A 22,292-nucleotide genomic window follows, 5' to 3' on the forward strand; every position below is an offset into this window, starting at 1 on the left:
TTCACCACAAGGGCATTTGACAGAACAGGACAGTACATGATCTTGGACCATGTAATGGAATCTGACCTCTAGACAAGAGGCGGCCTTTGGAAAGCTGGCCTAGGATGTGGGTGGAGGTTAGAGGTCATACAGCAGCCAGCTGGGAAGATGCTCTCATATGGAGCTGCATCAAACCCTCTGAATCTTGCTCCCAGGATGGCCTGGTTCTTCTAAAAGAAGCGAGAGGCAACCCAGGCCTCCAGGCACCTGACAGAAAGTTCTAGAAGGGCAGCAATGAAACAGGAAATCATTATGGTGGTGAGTTGGGTGCCACCCACAAGGATCCATGAAGCTTCATAGATGTGTCAGATACCACCCTGGCTGTGAGGGGAGGCTGTTGTCCACCGCATCTGGCCTCTGAGCAGGACCATCGCTGTCACCTCTCTGTGACTCTGAAAGGCAAAGCAGGGTCACCCGCCACCCAGGCCTGGGATGCTTGCAGCCTGTCCCTCAACATGAGGCACATACGTGGTTCCTGTCCAGGTGGATTTCATTGTCAACCTGACAGCAGTCAGCTGGCGAGAAGACAGGGAACCCAGACTTGATTGCCTTGATCAGTGGCACAATCTTGTTAACTGTAGAAGGGCCTAGATCAGCATGGCCAGCGCCATCCCCAGGCAGGTGGGCCTGAGGTATGCAGGAAAGCAGACCGAGCACAAACCAGGGAGTGATCTAGAGAGCAAGCCAGGAGTCGGCATTATCCCACTCACTTCTGCCCCCTGCTCCTGCCTTGACTGCCTGTCCTGGCTTCCCTCGATGGTGGAGTGTGGCCTGGAGTGGAAGATGAAATCGACCCTTTCCTCCCCAGGCTGCTTCGGGCTGTGGTGTTTATCACAGCAGCAGGATAAGACAACGAGCGTATGGGAAAGCAGGCTGTGCCAGGGTCCTGTCACAACTGCAAGGGAGCTAAGCGGGAGCAGCAGGCAGATGGGTTTGCTCCCTGGAGACAGAGCAAAGTCACAGTGCCATCGTGATGCTCAGCCTGGCAGGGGCTAAGAATTAATCCCGGCAAGTCCTGATTTGTTCAGATTCGGGGACAGCAAGGGACCTTCAGGACACTGTTGAAAGACAGGTGGTGGACAGCCACAAGCCATTGTCAACAGGATTCTTCCCCTACCTCACCGTTTTCAGGGAGAGCTTATCCTGGAATCCCTGTTTGTCTCCTATCCCAAGAAAGAGATAGGCTCACTCCTAACCTCTCTCTGCAGGCACCGAGAATAACAATAATTCTCACTTTCCCAGATAGCCCAAGCAAGCCAGTGGCTGTAAGGGCCAGCACTGCAGTAACTGTGACGGTGGATGGGAAGACGGCCATCGCAGCAGGTAGGCGCTACCCTGAACCGCTGAGGTAGGAGCCCCAAGGCAGTGTCAAGGTGAGGGCTGGCAGGGCGGAGCTGGCTCTGCCAGAGCACCTGTCTAGCTGGCCTGAGGCCATTTCCATTCCCAGCACCACACACACAGGAAGAGAGAATAAGATGCCCTGGATATGGGGATTCTAAATTTTCCCAGGAGGAATGCCGAGGACAGGAAGTGGATGCTTACGTCATTTTGTTTATAAAGCCATAAAGCCCAAAAGATTCACGGAGTAAAATGAAGCTCAGAGAGGTTAAAATACCTTCTCAAGGTCACACAGGACAGGGACGACCTGACCTCTGTTCTATCCCTGAAACACGGACATTACATTGACTGAGCTCATGACTCTGCACTTTCTACCTGGAATTCAGGGTAATTTAGTGAGGCTACATTACAGACAAAGAAACTAAGGGATGGAGGGGTTATTTGTCCGAAGTCCCACAGCTAGTAGTAAAGCTAGAACCTGGACTCAGAACATCTCTCTTTGGGACCCAGCGTTACCCCCATGCTGTCTGCCTCCACTTCTAAAGCAACAACACCCAGTGGGCCTCATAAGCTTAGCCTGAGTTTGCAGCTTCTTGATGGCTAGGACTGTCCCTGGCATCTGTGCCTTGCTCTTTGAGCGTCTGTGATCACGCCCTCCATGTTCCTCGAGAAGCTGTGCAATCCATGGTCACTCAACCTGGTGGAGCTGGGGTGCCAGGCACTTGTCTCATGCCCCAGGAGCCTGGGGAGGCCAGCAGCAGGCAGGACCCTGGCCTCTTCCCAAGGCTGGGAGTGTCTAGGGGAGGAGCAGGAGCGGCTGGCCTGAGTTTCCTCAAGGAATCCTTGCTGCCCAGAGTCAAGGTTCCTGTGGGTTCCCTCCTGGGTTGAGGTAGGGGAAGGTAGCTCAGCAGCGCATCCAGCCCAGCATCCCCGGCAGCCTGTAAGGTGCCTCCCACCCTGCAGAGAGGATGATTATATCCCAGCAGCTCTTCCGGAGCCCACAGCATGCCAATCCCTGGCCAGCTGTGAGGCTCACTTATCTAAAATCCTCCAGCAGTTTAGTCCCAGCAGACCCATGACTACCCCGTTCTGCCCGGAGGTGGCCCTCTTGGCCCCTCTACCTTGAAGACCTGGGAAAGGAGAGAAGGGATATGAGGCCAGGCCACTGACTGTGCTTCCCCACCCTCCCCAATTATCTGATTTAATTTTTAACTCAGAGCTGAGTTAGAGCCAGGAGGGGTTGCCATAGAAACCGTGTCCCAGTGCCTCTGGTTGAACTCCTTCAGACGGTCCCTGTGACGCTCAGGGTACACGGCTGTGACAGAAAAAGCATGAGGCGTTAGAGACCTGACACGGCGGGTTCACCTGCATCTCATTCTAGATGTTCCTCTCCCTGGTTCCGGGCACCATCTCCCTGATCCTGGGACCCGGTGGGACCGTCAGCTCAAGGAGGGCAAGGTGGCGTGTCTGCTGTCCCTGACCGCTCTCCAGAACACAGTGTATCAGCAAGGGCTGTGTCAGAGACCTGTCCTGCTGTCTGGAGAGGCTTGGATCACCCTAGGGGTCTAGACAGATAGGACTGCCGCCCTCTGAGCACTTCCCTCTATCAACCGTGCCTGTGGCTTCAGTAGCAACCTGTGCTCTGCAGGGGGCTCAGAGGGAACCAGATTTGGCTCTGCTATAGAGGGACCAGTGGATGGGGACCCCACTATGACCACACCTAGGCTGAAACATCTGGCTGCTTGGCTTTCTGTACCCTGGGAGTTTACGTCTCCCTGAGGTTCGTTCCTGACTTAGTGAGTCGTCAGCCCAGGAAAGCTCCCAAGGTGAAGGTTCCACATGAGTCTCTGGAGATGAACAGAGTTCAGAACCACTGGGGACAGTCCCGCCCTGGGGGTAATGAGCAATCCCAGAGGCCATGCTTTCTTCTTCCTTCCCTCTTCAGTACCACCCTCCCAGCTTTCCTGTTCCTAATTCTATCTCCCTACTGGCTGACAGGGGCTTATTTCTAGGCCCAGGTGTGGGGTGCTTATGCGGTACTGAAAGGCTAAGATGGCATTCATGAAACTCCAGCAAGCTCCCACAGACCCCAGGTGAGGCAGCCCTTAACTAATCGCCTCGCCTCCTGGCAAGACAAGGGTCCTCAGGCAAGCACAGTGCGTCTTCTGTGCAAATGGAAGTCTCGCACCACATGGGTCATCGTCTGCCCGTGGCTGCCAGGACAGAACGGTCAGGAGCTGGGTGGACGCCCCAGGTGCAGAGCTAGCAAGGTCTGCTCACCTCGGCTCCACGAGCTTACTCTTCTCTGAGACTCCCATTGGTTGCCGCCAGACTGGAGCAGACAGGTTTAAAATCCCAGCTCAGCCCTGCCTGGAGCTTGTCACCCTTGTCCTGAGCCAAATCCTCTCTGGGATACTGCCTTCAGATTCCTCTCAGCCCTGAGGTCCTGGGTACTGAGCAGGGGACCCATCTGTCACATAGAGCTCTTTGCACCGGGGTGACATTCCTCTACAAATGGCTCGGCTGTCTGGCGACGCAGGGAGACAGGACACCAGTCTCCCCATGCCCACATCCCCTCCCACCCAATGAAGCAAGGAAATACATAGGAAAATAGTCTTTATTGGTCTTCTGAAACAACAAACCAGAAATATAATTTTGCCTTTAAAAATCTTCTGTCTCAGGCTAAAGATATCACCACTGACAACACCCTCCCTCCCCCAGGCCCTTAGAAAATCCCAGCTCTGGGATTGGCCCACCAGCCAAAAGAGGAAGGAAGACGGTGGCCGGGCCTAGAGGATCCTGTGCCCTCTGTCTGTCATCCAGAGAACAACCTTGAAAGCTGTCCTGAGACTCCCAGGGCATGCCCCTGCTAGTAGAGTAGGTGGTAGAAGAAAAGGAGAAGGATGCCAGGTTGTCCCAACGCCCCCATGGACACATCCTTAGTACCTGTGTCTAGCTGGTCTCTTTCTGGCTACCAACAAGGCCCTGCTCAAGGCAAGGTCTCAGCCTAGCATCTTCAGGCAGAGGGATACAGTCTCTAAGGAGGGGACAGCTGAGAACAGAAAGAACAACAACCCTGAAAATGTGCACAGCCTCAGGGGCAAGAGTCTCCATCCCAGATAGGACCGCAGCCCCTTTTTAGCTTGGCCAGCCCGGGTGCAATTGCACGCTCCCAGGAAACCAGGCAGAGCCTATGAGCCTCTGGGAAAGGAAGTCCTCCCACTGAGGACTCTGAACAGAATGTAGCCATCCTGTTCCTGTTCCTGCAGTCTGTTGGGAATGTGTTGAAGGCAGCCAGCCTCGGTGAGCCCCACTGCCTGATGTCTGTTCTCCTTAAGGTGAACCACCCATCTCAGAACACAGCCCAAACCCAGCCTGGAGGTCACAAACAAAGGATGCAGATGACAGCAGGGGCAGGAGAAGCAGAGGAACAGAAGTAAGGCTGCAGGCTGCAGGAGTGGAAACTGCTCAGGGTGCCCGGGACCTGGCAGGGTGGAGGTTCCTAGGCACACCCAGGGGTCTGCAGCTGAACTCTCAGAAGCCTGGAACTTGTCCTGCGTACATGCACAACTCCTGTGTCTCTGGTAAACCTAGCAGGAGAGGTGCTAAGGTTGCCATGGCAATAGGCAATTCTTCCAGCAGCACACTCTGGCCCACTTTAGAGGGTCTCAAAGGATCCCTGTGTTGTTGTCCAGGACCTAACCCCTGATGACATAGGAAGACTGTAGTCAAGAAGTAAGAGAGACTATGGCCTCCAGGTGGAAGGGACAGCAGGCCTCAGCCTCAAGTCCTCATGGCCTCCTTTCCCACCTGGTGTATGTGTGTGTGTGTCTATCTGTCTGTCTGTGTGTCCGTCTGTGTGTCTGTCTGTGTGTATGTCTCTGTGTGTGTATCTGTGTGTGTGTATCTCTGTGTGTATCTGTGTGTGTGTCTGTGTGTCTGTCTGTCTGCCTGTGTCTGTGTGTGACTCTGTGTGTGTATCTGTGTGTCTGTTGTATGTGTGCCTATGTGTGTGTATCTTTGTGTGTGTGTGTATGTCTGTGTATGTGACTGTGCATGTGTGTGATTTTGATGCATGGGACTGTGATAGCAGTGCCCTGTATGTGACAGTGAACTAATGTATAGAGTAAGACCCTGTCTCAAAACCCTACACTAAAACAAAAATATAAAATGAGTAAACCCGGAGAACATAGTCAGAGGAGTCTATAGCAGATAAAGGGACAGAATGGCATCCACCCAAGGAAGACATTATAGTCACTTTGGTTTCTCTAAGCACTGGACCCAGATCACAGGGCTGGGGGTGTTTGCACATTGGCACCAGCTGCTGCGAGCCGGACAAGCTTCACACCGCAAGGACCTAAGAATATCTTTCTGTCTCCAAAAGGAGCCACAGAAATCTACCTCTGGCTCCCTGTCCCTCCCTCTCAAGCCCTAATGCAGACTGAAGTGGGAATGAGTAAGAGGTAGGGAGGGTCACCAGCTGTGCTGGCCCTGGGCAGGAGGGACGTGCTCTGTGTAGAGCGTGAGCCCGGTGTAGGTTTTCTTCCCTGTGGCCAGAAACCTACACGGACACTCAGGTGTCCCAAAGACCAGGGGCCCAGAGAGGGCCTTCCCCGGGAACCTTTGGCCAGGGGAAGTGTCTAGAAACTTGGAAAGAGACCAGGAGGCTGCTCTACTGAAGGGCAGACGAGGGCCAGGGAGCTGAGGCAGGCAGTACCAGTGTCAGGCTGAGGCAGGGCCTGTGATGGAGGGAAGGGCAGCCCTTTGGTAGCAGTCCCATGGAGTCTCCTTGCTGTCCTACCTGGGCCAGACAGACAGCTCTCATGCCACAGAAGAGATCTGTTTCTGATCTTCATGCTCACCCTCGGGGTCCCCCATCAGCGGCTGGCGCTTCTTGAGCTCCCGGTGGTATTTTGCCATGAGGGAGGCATAGATGCAGCCATAAGCAGCAGCCACCACCATCATGATGCAGACAATACCACACACGACACCCGCGATGATCACTGTGCCGATGGCTCGCCGCACACTCACCGGCCGGTACCTCTGCTTCTGAGGACAAGCAGTGCTGGGCTCGGGCTCAGGCTCCACCCCGGGCTTAGGTTTTGCAGGCTCTGGGCTGGCCTTAGTGCAGGGTGGCCCTGGAACATCCATCCCAGCAGAGTTGTTCTCATCCTCTAGCTGGGAACAGTAATTAAACATCTCCATGGGGACCGCACGCATGTCCTTCCCCCGTAGCTCCTTGGGTAGGGTGCAGGCAAGTTGGTCCAGGCGACCCCCTGCATCCAGGAAAAAAAAGAGGTGCTGAACCTCCAAATGGGAAGGCCCAAAAAGTACAGTCCTGCCAGTAATGTAGTCAGTCCTGATTACGGAAGAGTAAGAGGAGGTAGTACCAATGGACCAAGGACTATGATAGACATATGTCATAGAGGAGGTCACCACAGCTGCCAAAGCCATTCAAACTGGGCATTGCCATTACTTTTAGTTCACAGAGGAGCTCACAACCATCTCATTCAAACCTGTCCCTCCAAGGTCACACTGACCTACAGGAGCACAGCAGTTCCAGCTGGAGGCATGCTCAGTTCATGGCTTTGGTACAGCAAGCCATGTTCCTGCCCAGACAGTACGTCTCCTTCTCTGCCCAGGACCCAGCTGCTCGCTGATGTCTGTGAACCCCTGCCATTGCTTTCAACACAGTACCTTGGCCTGTGTTTCTTCTCACAAAGAGTACAAAAGCCAGAGCCACTGCCTCATCCCCTCCTCCACATAAGGCTCTGATGGCCTGAGAACACCAAAAAGAGGGCATGGTATCTGCCTGGTCCTGTCAGGTGTCCCAGCACAGTGGTATCTAGGGAGGAAATCCTGAACAGGAGGCTGGAGCTGACAATACAGCTACCAAACTACCTTTATGACACTGGGGAGGCCAGATAGGGCAGAGGAAGAATATCAATCAGTGCCTAACTGGGTAGTGTTGGAGGAGGCCGCTTGTTTGGTTCCCGGCTGCTCAGCAGCTCAGACCTGAAATAATCACACAGAAACCATATTATTTAAATCACTGCTTGGCCCATTATCTCTAGCTTCTTAATGGCTCACTCTTACATATTAATTTAACCCATTTCTATTAATCTGTGTATGGCCACATGGTGTCTATCTCCTGTGGGGCTACATGGCTTCTCTCTAACTCCTCATTCTTTCTCCCAGCATTCAGTTTAGTTTTCCCCACCTACCTCTATTCCCTACACAGGCCCAAGACAGTCTTTTTATTAACCAATGGTATTCACATACAGAGGGGAATCCCTCATCAGGGTAGGGTATGAGAGCCGGGACTAAGGACTGTCTGTAACCTGGGCAGACATACCCTGGGAAGTCAGAGATGGAGTCTGACTTTCTTTCAGCTTGGGAGAGGCTCAGCTACAGTATCACTTCCAGCCCCCTCTCCCAGCCCTGCCACCTCGAGTCCAATCTCACAAGAGGCATCCATCTAATCCCAGGATGCCCAGGATGCTGATGGAAACACTGAGGTTTTCATTTAGTTTTTTAAGGAGCGCAAGGCTGAAGACAAAGTCTGGGAAGCTGGCTCCAGCCTGCTGTGTTAAGGGCAAAGATGCGCCCTAAGGCCAGCACCAGGTCTTTAATTCCCCCTGGATGGTTCTGGGAAAGCAGTGCAGTAAGCATATATCCAAGGCCACCTTGGTTAGAATGAGGGAGAGCCATTAGGACAGTGAGCAGGAGTGACCTCATTTTCCCACCAAAGACCCGGGATTGAATCCTGGCTGTGTTGTCACCTGGAAATTATTTAACTTACTTAATTATGCCCAAGTCTTAGTATTCTTCGCTGCAAAATAAGGATATCTACCTCAATTAGCTGCTTGAGAGATTAAAATAGATAATGTGCACAAAAAGGTATTTGTAAACTGAGAACTAGACAACAGCATTAATCATGTCTCCACTTCAAAAACAGAATTATCATGGTAACTAACATCTCAAAGTACTTTATCGTTTGTAAAGTGTTTTTTAATTAATGCATCCAAGTAGCATGGAAATATTGAGTTAGTGGCTGGATGGGAAATGAACGGGGTAAGATAAGGGAACACACTGTATTATTTTTAGAATCCCAACACTGATTTGTTAATTCCACATATGCCAAGTAGCTGCCTTGTCCTGGGCACTGACTGTGTCTTACTGTGTGCACTTGATTTTATGACTACCACTAGCAAATGAGCAAACGAGGCAGTGCTCCACCGAGCACTTCCTTTATGCTGGGCACTTTTCAAAGACCTGGTATGCATTTCCCTATTTAATTCCCACAATCAACCTTTCTCCCTTTTACAGATATACCACAGAGATGTTAATTAACTTCTCAAGATCACTCAGCTAGTAGGTGGCAGGGCCAAAATTCAAACAAGATCTGGCATTTTTAAACCCTGTGCTTATTTATTCAGCCTCCCATCCATCCCTGCTCTGCCTCCCAAGTGCTGAGATCACAAGGATAAGCCTGGCTAAGCATTCGTTCGCTCAATTTATTTGTTCATTATAGAACTTTTCCAGGCTAAAGAAAGGGAGAGGGGCCCGGAGGGATGGCTCAGCAGGTAAGAGCACCTGCTGCTCTTGTAAAGGACCCAGGATCAGTTTCCAGAACCCACATTGGGTTGCTCTTAACTGCCTATAACTCTAGTTCCAGAGGACACCCTCTTCTGGCTTCTGAGGGCACTGCATGCACGAGGTGTACATAATACACTTGGGCACATACACATACACACACACACACACACACACATAAAGTAAATAAATAAAACATTTAAAGTATGGGGAGAAGCCGGGAGTGGTGCTTCACAATGTTTAGGTTCAGCCTGGAATACACAGTGAGTCCCAAGCCTGGGCCAAGAGTCTCCGGGTTAACAACAAAGAGTTGTCAAGATGGCTCAGAGGATAAAGTCACTTGCTGACTGACTAGGCTGATGGCCTGAGTTAGATCCCTGAAACATACGTGGTAGAAGGAGAGAACCAACTCCTGAAACCACCTTCTGACTTTCACATGTTTTCTGGGGCCTGTTGTGCACACATGTGCATACATCTGCATGTGCACAGGTGCACACGTGTGTATGCAAATAAATAACAAGTATTTTAAAGGAGGGGGAGGGAACGGAAGCAAAACTAAAACCCTCTAGCTGCTTACTAAGTTTTCTGTCAGAACTTCTTGGGACAGGAAGCTGGCACCTCCTTCTTAGGAAAATGGTTGTGTCTATGAGTTTCAGTCACATTCCGCTCTCATGTAAGAGGCAGGAGGCCTTATTATTCCCAGAAAAGGTGGTTGTTCCTCTTCCTGTCCTGCAGGGAAGCCCCAGGGGCCTACTAGTGGGATAAAGAGCACAGAAAAAGCACCATGTGTCTCTGAGTCCCCATAGAAAAGCTAAGAGATGGAGGCAAATGTACAGTAGGCCCTTAATGAGTCCTAATAAACAGAGGGGAGCAGTGCCTGGCCTCCGCTGACTGCAGGAAAGGAATAGCAGGGTGAGGGTGGAGATCTTCTTCCCCCTGACCTCAGCCCAGCTCTTCACACATGCAGGGTAGGCAGAGGACTCACCTCTGTAGGAGAACCACTCCAGCCAGTGTTTGAACTCTCGAAGGTTACAGTCACACTCCCATGGGTTGTCCCCAACCTGAAGCAGCTGCAGGCTCGCCAGGGGCTCAAAGGTCAGCCGGTCCAGGCTCTGCAGACGGTTGGAGCGAAGGGACAAGGACCGCAGAGCCAGGAGTCCGTCAAAAAGGCCCTGGGGCAGCTGGGCCAAGCCATTGATAGACAAATCCAGGTGGCGTAGCAGCGGGGCGTGCTGGAGCAGTTCCCTGTCCAGGGTCCTGATGCTGTTGTTCCGCAGCTGCAGCTCTGTCAGGTTGACCAGGTCCTGGAAAATGGACCGAGGTAGCTGGTCCAGGAAGTTGTTGGACAGGTCCAGCCGCTGCAGGTTGGACAGGTTAGCAAAAGTCCAGCTTGGCAGGGCACTCAGCTTATTGTTCAGGAGCAGAAGGCTTTGGGTGGCGACGGGCACATCTGGGGGCACAGCAGTGAGGCCCAGGCCACTGCAGTCCACCTCCAAGGTGCGGCTGTCACAGGTGCAGGAGAAAGGGCAGGCGGGGAGCACCTCCACAGCACACAGGGCAATCCAGCAGGTGATCCCTAGGGAGGAGTCCGGAGGAGAGAGTAACAGGCTTGGGTTTTCCTGCCTCTGTCTCCCCTTTCCCAACTCATGCCCTAGTACCTTCTTGGCCTCATTTCCTTCGGCACAAGCTACAGTCAGTTCATGGGTATTTACTGACCACACAGGAAGGTGCTCGGGAATCTGAAACACCCATGTTAAAGGACATCACACTGTGACCAAAATAGTCACCTTTGTCAGTGCAGTGGCCTACAGGATAAGCCATACAGGTTCTCAGGTCTGGTTCACAGCCTCCTTCGTTAAATGTCTCTGAACTTAGATGCACTAATGCTCCAAATGTTTACAAGATGTAGTATTTTAAAATACCAGAGCAATTTCTCCAAGTCAATGGCCACAAGGCTTGGGTCCTTCCTGTGGAAGCCTCAACTCCCCTGAAGCAGCTTCACACTGAGATGTGGAAGGGGCCCAGAACATGCCCTATAGCATCTTAAATACCTGGTTCTCATGTCTAAGCTGGGACCTAGGCCCATCTGGGATCTGCATCAGAGCACTGTGATCACGGCAGGTTAAACCAGCTGCTTCCAACGCAAGGAGTCTGTCCAGGATTGGCTGGACAATATACTTGAACTCTGAAGTCACCAGGCCTTCTAGCATTAGGGTGCAAGGTAGCATTTCTGAGTAGGTCACGTGGCAGAATTCCTGCCATGTCTTGTTTTAGTCCAAGACCCTTCTGAGTAGAATATGTGGATCCAGCCTATGGGCAGCTGCTGGAAGTGAGGCTCGAAGTGGGCCCCCTCTGGGGGTGGTCCTGTAGTCAGCCCCAATGCCCCGCTGCTAGAGAGCCTGCCTTTCTGGGAACCTGGAAAATAGCTCACGCAGTTCTGTCTCCATTGAATCAGCTCCACCTTGAGTCCCAAGGAAAGCCTCCAGATGGATAACTGACCAAGTCCAGCCCAGCTGACCCTACAGGGCACCTGGATGAGACAGTCTCCGGTCTATCTGGTGGGTGTCTCGTCATCTAAGTCCCAGGGGGCAGAGCTTGAGGAGACGAGATGACACTCTCCCTGCCCTTTCCTGTGGAATTAATGGCAGTGAAAAATACACCATGAGGCTGACCCCTGAGTGACTTTGTTTCTGACGAGAAATGAGCACAGCTTGGCTAGTGCGGTCACTCGGAGATCTCTCCTTGCTCCCTAAGACCACATGAAATGACCTCCACCCTTCTGAGTCAGCATGCCCCACACCACGCACACATGCACACACCACACACAGAGAGACACATACACACACACACACCATACACACATGCACACTCATACACCCCCACATACATACACAGCCCACACACACGTGCCCTACATACATACACACACCACACACACCACATACATACACACACCCCACACACACATACACACATACACACAAACACATACACATACCGCACACCGAGACACACACACACCATACACACATGCACACTCATACACCCCCACATACATACACAGCCCCCACACACGTACCCTACATACATACACACACCACACACCACACATACATACACACACACAAACACATACACACACCACACACAGAGAGACACATACACACCACACACACACACATCACCATCTGAGCAGCAACACTATGTTTTACTTTTTAAGGATATACCAAGTGTGATGTGCACATCTGTATTCAGTACTTAGGAGGCTGGGGCAGGGAATCACATGTTAGACTAGCCAGCACTACATAACAACTATCTAAAGAAAATGAAAGAAGGAATGAAGGGGGCATAGAAGGAGGAAGAGAAAGAGAGAGAGGAAAGAATTGGAAGAAACCAGATAGGAGAGGAGAGGAAAGAGGAGGGGAGGGGAGAGGAGAGAAGGGGAGGATGGAAGAAGGAAGGGAGGAGACAGGAGGAGGGGAGGGGAAGGGAAGAAAGGAGAGGAGAAGGGAAGCAGAGAAGGGAGAAGAGAGGAGAGGAGGGAAGGGGAGGAGGGAAAGGAAGGAGAGGGGAGGAGAGGAGAGGAGGGGAGGAGAGGACTCAACCCATCAGTGCCCCTTGAGGACCGTCAGCATCAGGAGCCACACTCCACACACTTTCCGGTGAATAAACTAGCTGCTGGAAAGGGATGAGATGATTCCCCCCTCCCCCGCCGCATCCACCTCCACCAAATTCAGAGCCGCAGCAAAGCTCTGGTGACAGAAAACATAATCCTGAGCTGAGAGGTGTCAGCGCGATCCTAGGATGAAAAGGATCTGAGCCCCTCGGATCAGCCATCCACCTGGTGAATAATTCAGGCTGTGCCATGCTGGGGCAACTGGACTGAAGGCCAGGGGAGGTCAGGCAGAGCAGTGTCCCTTTGGGCCACTTCTTACTTTTTCCTGTATAGCCGTGGGCAAACCAGCTGGGGCTGACCTTATCCCTTTGAAGAGAATTTTCACGGACAAGGCTACTTTCACTACCATGTATCCTTAAAGTGCCGTGCGTACAGGGAGGAATGGACCCAGTCCCTATGACTTCCACTGCCAGCACACCAAGAGCTCCCTACAGAGCTGGGAAGACTGCAGGAGAGAGATCCTGCTGGGGCCTCTGGGTTCATCCAGCAGAGGAGATGGCTGGGGCTGACTGGGACTGCAACCCAGGAGGAACTGATTTCTGTCCCAGCTCGGCACATGCTGCACACAGCACAGATCCCAGTTAAAAGGAGTGGGACTGGACCACTCTCCAGCAGAACCCTTGGCTGGCAACTGCCAGGGAACAAGAAGCATGAGGCAGAACCAGCTGTCTAGACTCCCTCTCCCTGCCTCAGGAAAGCACCCCGCAAATGGACTGTCTTTACTTAGCAAGGCCGTGAGTCTGAGCCTCCAAAGCAAGGCCTTGGACACCCAGGAAGGTCAGATAGCAAGCTCTCATCCCCCTGCCCCCACGCGGGACCCATACTCACAGGAGACCTGCCTCCACTGCAGGACAAGCTTATTCCTCTGCTCTGGGCCACTGCCTGGTGCCAGCATGGTGAAACCCACACTCTCTGCAGCTCTGGAGAGAGAGAGCCCCTTAGCATGCACCAGTTGTCAGTCCTGAGGGAAGAGAGAGAGAGGAAGGGAGGGAGATAGGTGGAGCAAAACATTTGGAGCCTGTTCCAGCCCAGGGGTTAGGGACAAGGCCCAGGTGTCCCTTTACACTCCTCATTCCCTCTCCTGTTGCTCTCTCTGTGATGCTCTGTAGGGAGGGGGTCAAGAGGAGCAAGCAAGTTGTTTGCTTCCTAGGGGCACTGGGGGGGCCAGTAACTCCCGGCTGAATCCCAACTCAGCCCCCTCTTTCCCTCCCCTGCCTTTCCCTGACTCCCCCGGGGCCTCTCAAACCTTGGTAGGGTTTACAAATAATTTCACTGTAATATTGCTCCCTTCCCCCAGGCTTACCACGTCCCAGGTGGGAAAATCAAGGCACACTTCTCCTAGGTAAAGGAATGAGGCCCCAGCTCCTGGTCCCCTCATTTCTCCACCCGGATCACCCCCGCCCCAGCTTACCATAGCCAGCCGTGGGGAGGCAGAGGCTGGGCCCTTCCCTTCGTAGTGCTTGCTGATGGGATTGGAGTTGCTGTGCAGGCCCCCTGCTTCTGATCCCACTGTCACCTTGAGGTGAATCACAGTCTTCTGCCCACTAGCAGATCTGTAACTATTTCAACTCGAGGTTGGGGGGGGGGGGGGTCCTGCTCTTTGGCCGCTGGCCCAGGAGAAACTGAGGCCTAGAGAGAGTGAAATGGCAGAGGGCTAGAAGTATGTAAAGTGTAGGCATCAGGTCACTCTTCCAAGGCAGAAGTGGGCTCCTTATCCTTTCTAGGGTCTGCCACAACCCAGGCCTGAAGGGGACCCAGGCCTCCTTAGCACCCCAGTTCCCTCCAGATATAGGTAAGAGCTATGAGATGGGGAGCCAGAGCCTGCACCTTGTCATCTCCATCAGAGGGTACGCTACCACCACTGCAAGGCACTAGGGACAGCGGGAACCAGAAAACGTTCATATGGGGAGGGGACTATCTTATACCCCGGCTCCCTTTTAGCGCCCAAAGGGCACTGTTTCTGAAACCACTCCTCCCAGGATAGCAGCAAGCTTGGCCTTTCTGACTACCAAGTTCATGGCCCCTGTATAGTTCCAGTTGCAGCCTTCATAGTTCTGGTTAGTCCCTGAGTTCCCAGCAAATGACGGAATGGAGCTGACTCTGAGGAGGTGACCAGAGCGGCCAGAATGTTTAGAAAGATGTGCAGCCTGATCGAGGTTTCCCTCAGTGTTTGGGGAACGCTCCCATTGCTTTCTCCCATCCTAACCCCATTTTATTGGTTTACTGTTTTGTTGTTTGTTTGTTGTCTGAGCCCAGGCTGTCCTGGAACTTGTTCTATAGACCAGGCTGGCAGCAATTTTGCAGGAATCTGCCTGCCTCTGCCTCCCAAGCGCTGGGATTAAAGGTGTGCACCATAATGCCTAACCCCACTTTCCACTCTGTACCTCCACTCCATCCCACCCTAGTGATCTTCAGGAAGCCACCAAGGAGACCCCATGCTTCTGTGAGCTACGCTGCCCTCAGATGCTCTGCTCTGCTCCCAGCAAGGGCAGCTTGCTTAGTGTCCATCTGCCAACCTTGACTTTATCTCCCCTCTTCCCAGTTAGGAGGCAACAGCTTGTGAAAGGTCCAGCAGGTGTTGTACCCCAAAACTGAGCATGACTGTAAGTCAGTCATAGAGGCTAAGGGCAGAAGCCTGGCCCTTCCTGCCATATGTGTGGGTTACGATGATTACAGTGCCTTGACCTCAGTTCTGGTATTGTCCTGGCTCAGGGGCACAGGCAGAGTCTGTGGTTCAAATCCATGACCTCCATCTCCTTCCAACACTCTGCAAACTCCGCCCTAGCTTTCCAGCTCCAACAGTGACAATCCGATGCTCAGTGGGTGGGAACAGAGTGGGCATGGAGAGGCACACATCACCTAAGGAATTTCGGCAAAGGCTCCCACCTCATCTTGAGCCCACGATGGGCGTCTTCATCATCACGTGAGGTCATTTTCACAGCCTCCTGAGCCCGATGTAGGCTGTGGCCAGTCACAGGTGCCGGTTCCATGTCATGCCCACTGTATTCTGTCTGGTTCCGTAGATTTCTGTCCCTTCTATGCAATGCCCAAACAGACCTGCCCTCTGAGAAATCTCCCCCTCACTATGACCCCCAGCCCTGACCTTCAAAGCAGTAGTCACACTACAGGTCACAGCACCTGTTAAAGAGCAGGCAGGTTACAGCCACCCAAATGTGTAGCTATAACCAGTTTACCAAGGTTACATGGCAAGTGAGGATGGGTTACAGCCCTCCGAGTCAGACTGTTTACCCACTTCCTGATGGCTGTCAGTCTGCAGGAGCCCAGCAAGGGAAAGGCTTGTGTGTGCACAGAGCTCTCGGGCACAATCTTGAAGCATTGTATGCAGCAGAGAGAGGTGGGCACAGAAGGAGAAATATGCGACTAAGCCTGTCATAACGCGTGTGCTTGCACACATGCCTTCCCACACACAAATACCAGATCTGTGCAGCTAGGCGTGTACATAGGCACATACATGTACACCCACACACATACACATGCCTTGTTGGCAACATTCCAGTACTTCATTCAGGCAGCAGAGGGATGCCTCACAATTCCAGCAAACCCCAGCAGGGGGACACAGGGACACTTCCAGCCTGCTAGGAAGATCTGCTGAGAACCCCACAAGGCAGCCACGAAGACAGGCCAGTTTTCTTGTTCAGCCTAGGTAGCGCTGAAGGCCCAGGGCAGCTCCTGCTCCCATTTCTGTGCCCTCCCGCAGGGGGACAAGCTCCACCTGAGATGCCCTGAAGGTTCTTCCACCCACTCTGCCCCTTCAGCGCCACCCTGCCTGTGATGGCCAGGAACCATGGTGAACAGCGCAGCCCAGGGTGTTGTCTACTGAGATGGCAGAAAGGACTCTGGTTTATCCTCTGGAGAAAAGAGGGCACATCTAGAAGACACCACAGCTCTCTCTAGGTAGCTGATCTACCTCCTCTGATCTGTGTTCCCACCCCGTGATGTCAGTGCCTTCTGGATCCTCCGATCCTCGGAGCGAGGTTGAGAGGGGCGCTTTCTAGCCTCTCCACCCCAAGCCCACCCACAAAACACCCAGCCAAAGACCTTTCCACTCTGAAACAGCAGAGACTCCTCAGGAAAGGGGTGACCTATATTGGAAAGCGGAGGACAGCTGTTGTTGCTGCTGTTGCTGCATGCTGCTGCAGGCACTGACTAACTGCTGGAATAAATGAACACTCTGGGGGAGTGGGAGACAGAATAGAGTTGGAGGTCCTGCCAGAGGATCCTCTGTCTGTCCACCCCGCCCCCAACACACACACACCTCATGCTGCAGCTCATGGGCACTGTATTTGGGGCCTGCTAGGAAAACTAACCTGTGTTTGTTCTAGCCCCAGGAACAGAGAGCAGAGGGACAGGACTGGGCCCCGCAGGGGGTCCCAGACTCCACTGGGCTCAGGTTTAGAGAACGGGCTGAGAAGCTAGGAGTGGCCAAACTTGGTACCTCCCGAATCAGAAACATGTGATTTTGACTCTGGTGGGCTTGTAAAAGCAGATAGCCTGGAACCTTTCAGAGATGCCAAGTCTCAGGTCCCACCCAGACTAACTGAGTGAGAATCTGCCCAGTACTAAGATCTCTGGCCAATCGGGGACATACTTGAGTATGTATAGGACAGCCCTCTCAGCCAGGGTCTAGCAGCTACCCATCTCTAGGCCAAGGAACTGGAGACACCACAGGCTGCAGACAGTGAGCCTGGTGGAGCTGGAATAGAAAATGGCAGATATAAAGGAAAATAAGTCTGGGGCTCACCCAAAATCTTAACTAACCTTGCCTAGGCAGAGCAAGACAAGGGCACCAACCTGAGGGTCTCCAAGCCTTTACATGGGAAGATGCTAACGGCTACAGTCAAAGAGCTACACGGTGTTCTTGGCGTTCATACAGTCCAGTAAGATTAGAGTAACTATCAGCATCATAGGGAAACTGAGGCATGGAAAAGCTTGGGAAAACGGAAGACTATAGATTGGACTTGAGTTGCCTGACCACAAACTGCTGATCTAGTTGTCCATCCCTCGGGTGAAGGTTGAGTCAGATACAGGGACAGACTGCCCTCATTGGTAGGACTTTACAGTTTATCTCATCACTGTCTCACTGGGGTTGAGCAAAGAGTTATTCCTGTCCCCATCCTACCCATAGGCTGAATAGCCTAGAAAACCACTCCTGGCAGGGAGCTGGGGTATATGATGGGGCGGTCCAGGAGTGAAGGGTTGGAGCAGCAGGCCGGTGAGGCAGGGGCATAGCCGTGTGCACTCTGAAGTTCCACGTGCTCCTGCTAACCCAACGGCTGCTGTACCCATTAGAGATAGGGTGTGGGAGCTGTTTCCCCTGGAAGCCCAGCTGCCCCTCCCCCAGCCTGGAGCCGCCAGTCAGACTTGCTCTGCAGAGCATCAAGGTTAGGTTGCCAGAGTACACCTGCTACCTGCTCTCCGATTTCTCCCACAGATGTAGGCCTACTCTCCCTATGATGTGTGCTCACACTCAACTAAAACTGAAAAAAAAAAAGCCACCTCACCCCAGGCGTGGGATCCACAGCATTCCTCTGAGTTCCTTCTCAGTAACCCACAGTACCCCCGCAACACCCCTCAAATCAAGTGTGCACAACATGCGACCTGTGAGTGCCCTCAGCTCCCTGCCTCCTGGGCCAACTGCTGTGCACATCCTCCCACGAATCTCCCCCAGATCAAGGCTTCTGCACCAACGCCAGCTCCATACACCAAGAGGGGGAGCAGAAAGGCATGCATGGGCTACTCGACCCCCTTGGTTCTTCAGGGAGGTTCTAGTGGGTGGCTGAGCTAGGGCGGGAAGCCTGCAAGTCATCCTGCCCCATGTCGGAGGACTTCCGGGGAGCCTGGACATCTGGTCTGAGCTACTGGAATGCCATGAGGCCCAGAACACAGAAAAATGAAACGTCCCCTGGATTGGTGTCACAGACTGACCATGAGGCCCTTCTAGGAAGTACTCCACATCTGCTCATCAGTTACCCCTCCGCACATACCGCCCGGTGAAGCAGTTTCTAACTCCCCCTCCCCCAGATGTCTGCTGGGAACAGCCACGCGCCCTCCCTCCAGGTTCCTCTCAGCACACTGCCCTCTCACTTCCAGCTTCCTTGTCAAATTCTCCCTGCCTCTGACAGAAACCCTGGGAAGCAGAACGGGAAGGTCCTTGAGTCACCCAGCATACACCAGGGTTGCTCTGGGAAGCCAGAAAGTCCATTGAGGACCCAGAAGGCTCCCATGGTTCATTGCCTCCCTGGGCAGAAGCCAAGACAGATCACCCACCCCACACCCAAGTTTCACCCTGACTTCCCCCTCTTCCCAGCATTATACACACACATGTACACACCACACACACACACACACACACACACACACACACACACACACTAGTTCCCTCCCTCACCGCCCACCTGACCAAAGCAGGACCCCCTGGCTCTGGGTCTTCACACTTGAGAAATGAGAATAGGGTACGCTTGTCCTGCAAACAGATATATCCTCTAGCCAAACCTCAAAGAACACAGGGGGCTTAAGAAGCCCGCCTCTTTGCCTGCCCTGCCTGGCTTTTCCCTGCTCCCTCTTCTGGCAGAGACGGAGCCCTCCTGCAGTGGGAAGGTGGGGGTGGGAGCGCTGGGCTCTTCTTGGCAGCTTGGAAGCTGATGTTGGATTTCCCTACCAGCTGGACTTCCCCCGCCCAGGGCCACATGCCGGCTCCTTCCCATCCCCCCCACCTGCTGTAGTTATCTAAGCTGCGGGCCTGTCAATCTGAGTCACACAAGGCAATGCCCAACAAACCCTGGCAGCCTGGTGCCAACATCCCCACCACCACCCTGGAATGCAGACAGCTGGGGGTGGGAGGCAGAGCAACCAATCAGAGCCCAGCCCCAGACCTGCCGGCCATACAGGAATTTGAACTGCAGATTCCTGGGTAGAATCCAGCATTATGAAATGGGCCTGGGGCTCCTGAAAACCAATGTCCTGCTCCAAGCCGGGCATCTGTGCCCATGAGAGCCAAGCAGCCAGGTGAATGTGACCTGGCTGTGCACTGCCCCTACACTGAGTGCCCAGTGCTCCTAAGGCGTCTGGCCCACCTGCTGCAAAGGCCATTATGCAGTGGCGGGCCACCTAAGCATCTCATGTTCCTGGTTTGTCTAGCTCTCCAGTGTGCTAAAATCAAGGCCTGGGTTTGTAAGGGAGAACTACCAGACACCCCTTCTTCACTCCCAGCCACACCCCCACCAGCGAGGCTCCATCAGGACTGCAAAGACGGTTCCAACTAGCAAGGGCTCCTTTGCACCCTTGCCCAAGGACAGCTACCTGAGGGCCAGCAAACCCAGTCAGAGCAACTGGTATAAAGGTCCAGCCCTTGCCTCGCTCAGGGGGGTCCTCCACCCTCTAGTCCCATTCCAAGTCTCTGTGTGCCAGCCTGTCTCCAACACCCAAGCTGTCTCCCCCTCCTCTGGCTCGCCGCTCCTCCTGCTGCAGGGACGTTTCTATGCTATCCGGGGCCATCATGTGGCACCGGCTCTGCTCTCCTCTCTGTCCCCTCCTCCCTACCCCCTCCTTAAGAGAAAGCACAGCTATGTCCGCAGCACTGAGGGGTCAGAGTTTCTAATGCTCTGTACCTTTGGGTTGCCCAGGTGTCTGGTCCCCCCACCCCACCCCTGTAACTGCCCTAGGAAGGAAGCCCTGCTAACCCTGCCGGGCCAGGTGGCCCAACGTAGTTGACCCTAGTTCCTATATTCGGGCCAACCTCCTTTCGCGCCGACCCATTCTCTCCCAGAAGCTCCTCGCAACTCACCTTTTTTGCACTGGGACCTGATGCTCAGACCAGGTAGCTGGACACGGGCAGCTCAGCAGGCAGGACGCGGCGATGTCGGGTCTGGTTCAGGGCAGCGGGAGCCTGGGCAGCGCCTGTGAAGGAGGCGGACCCGCAGGCTGAGCTGCCGCTGCCGGGGAGGGGGTTGCGGGGTCAGCGACAAACTGAAGCGAAAGAGGGAGGGCGGGAGGAAGACAGACCGAAGAGGGGGAGAGGCAGAGGGAGCAGAGCGCGCGTGCTCAACACTGAGCGAGCGAGCAGAGGGAGGAGAGCGCGCAGCGGAGTGACAGCTGGGGCGCATCTGCGATGGCGGGCACGCGCATCCGTCGGCGAAGCTTTGTGGTAGCAGGAGAGCGTTGTGGGTGAATCACCCCTGCCCCAGATCAAAGGAACCGCGCCTCCTCTCACCACCCAGCACTCTCACTAGCGGCCACCTCTGTCTGTCCGTTTGGAAGGCAGAATCTTTCAAGGGGTACAGGACCCAGACCACAGCTTCACGGACTGACTTGGATCCCAGACCTGATGGGATGCTGGGTGTCTTCTGTGTCTGAGTCCCCCCTTTAAAGCCTGACTTCTCTTGCAAGAAGAGTCCTGAGGGTACTCAGCAATGCGGAGGGAACCAAGGGCCCTCTAGACAGGGGGCTGAGCCTCTAGATGTGACCACCCTTGGCCAGGACTATTTAGAACAGGGTGTCGGAGTAGGCAGCTGCCGCCTGGAGGACGAGATGCCCGACAAGCACAGAGACCATGTGCCTCCATGCCCACAGGGAACCCTGGAGGAGCCAGCTCCTTGCTGGTCTAAAGGATGGTCAGACACATGAAGGGGAAAGCTGCATCCAAGGATGCAAAGGCCTCCAGGAGCCAAGACAAAACCTGCCTAACAAATTGCTGTTCACCAGGACAGTGTTCCAACCAAAGCTGAACTGAGCCAGGGGCTAAGATAGCCAGCCTTCCCCCGCCTGCAGTATGAAACCCCCCTCATTCCTTTACATCCTGAAAGTCTGTCTGTCCAGCAGATGGTCTAGCCTGTAGGCGACACAGCAGAGGTGTGTGTCTCAGCGTCCTTCATGTTATATTCAGGGCTGGGGTCAAGGGCTGGAAGCCTCTTGATTCAGGATTGCTATCCAAGACAGATGCGCAAGCCCCCATGTACTCTGAAGTCCCCTGCACCTACCCTTCCAACAAGGCAAGCTGCCACTGCCCTAACACACTCCCACCTCCTGTCTCAGGAAAACAGGCCCTTCAGGAGCTTGGTGCTCTCTGCCCATAGTGATCTACCCCGACATAAAAACTCAGCTTCAGGTTATGGTCAAGCCTGATGACCTGAGGTTGACGCCCCCAGAAGTCACATGGTAGAAAAAAATAACAGACTCCCTCAGGTTGTCCTGGGAATGGATGGACACACACACACACACACACACACACACACACACACACAAGTAAACTTAACACCAACATACCAACATCCCCTCTGCAGAGATGTTTTCTCTGGGTCATTTTATGGTCCTGATCACAGAAAAATTTGGTAGCTTTCTGTCTTGTATTGTGAGCTATTTGGAGACAACTGACCTTACGCTGTCCCTATCCCCCATAGTTCTAGGCCTTCTTGTTGGCTAAGTCTATCCTTTTGCTAAGTAACTGGTAACCTGGAGTCTAACTGAGTTCTTGCCTTATAGACCAAGCAGGTGGGTTGGGGTTCTGCAGTTGCCTCCAGCCCTGGAATCCTAGGACCCTAGTGCTCACTGAGTGCTAATGCTGCAGAAATCAGGCCCCTGAACAGCGTCTGTTCAGCTAGTCATAGGCCAAGAAGGTTCACAAGAG

The 22,292-nt window shown here is 53.5% G+C and overlaps 2 protein-coding genes across 3 annotated transcripts in view; one reads left to right on the forward strand and one right to left on the reverse strand.

Moving 5' to 3' along the window:
* Window positions 1-22,292, forward strand: part of Cacna2d4 (calcium voltage-gated channel auxiliary subunit alpha2delta 4) — a 95,555-nt gene that overhangs the window by 56,076 nt on the left and 17,187 nt on the right. For both annotated transcript variants that reach the window (XM_041678353.1, XM_041678360.1), the window contains one exon: window positions 1,282-1,362. In XM_041678353.1, the coding sequence (XP_041534287.1) occupies window positions 1,282-1,362 (81 nt within the window). The remainder of the gene's footprint in view (window positions 1-1,281; window positions 1,363-22,292) is intronic.
* Lrtm2 (leucine rich repeats and transmembrane domains 2) lies at window positions 5,321-20,719 on the reverse strand. The gene is made up of 5 exons (XM_041678404.1): window positions 20,454-20,719; window positions 14,061-14,278; window positions 13,478-13,610; window positions 9,959-10,549; window positions 5,321-6,653 (listed from the first exon to the last, which is right to left on the reverse strand). Exons 3-5 carry the CDS (start codon window positions 13,542-13,544, stop codon window positions 6,199-6,201), a joined length of 1,113 nt encoding a protein of 370 aa, XP_041534338.1. The 5' UTR covers window positions 13,545-13,610; window positions 14,061-14,278; window positions 20,454-20,719; the 3' UTR covers window positions 5,321-6,198.

This window comes from Microtus oregoni, unplaced genomic scaffold (genome assembly GCF_018167655.1).
Source record: "Microtus oregoni isolate MIOR12 unplaced genomic scaffold, Mior012 000002F_ref0000024, whole genome shotgun sequence".
In the NCBI taxonomy this organism is placed as follows: Eukaryota; Metazoa; Chordata; class Mammalia; order Rodentia; family Cricetidae; genus Microtus; species Microtus oregoni.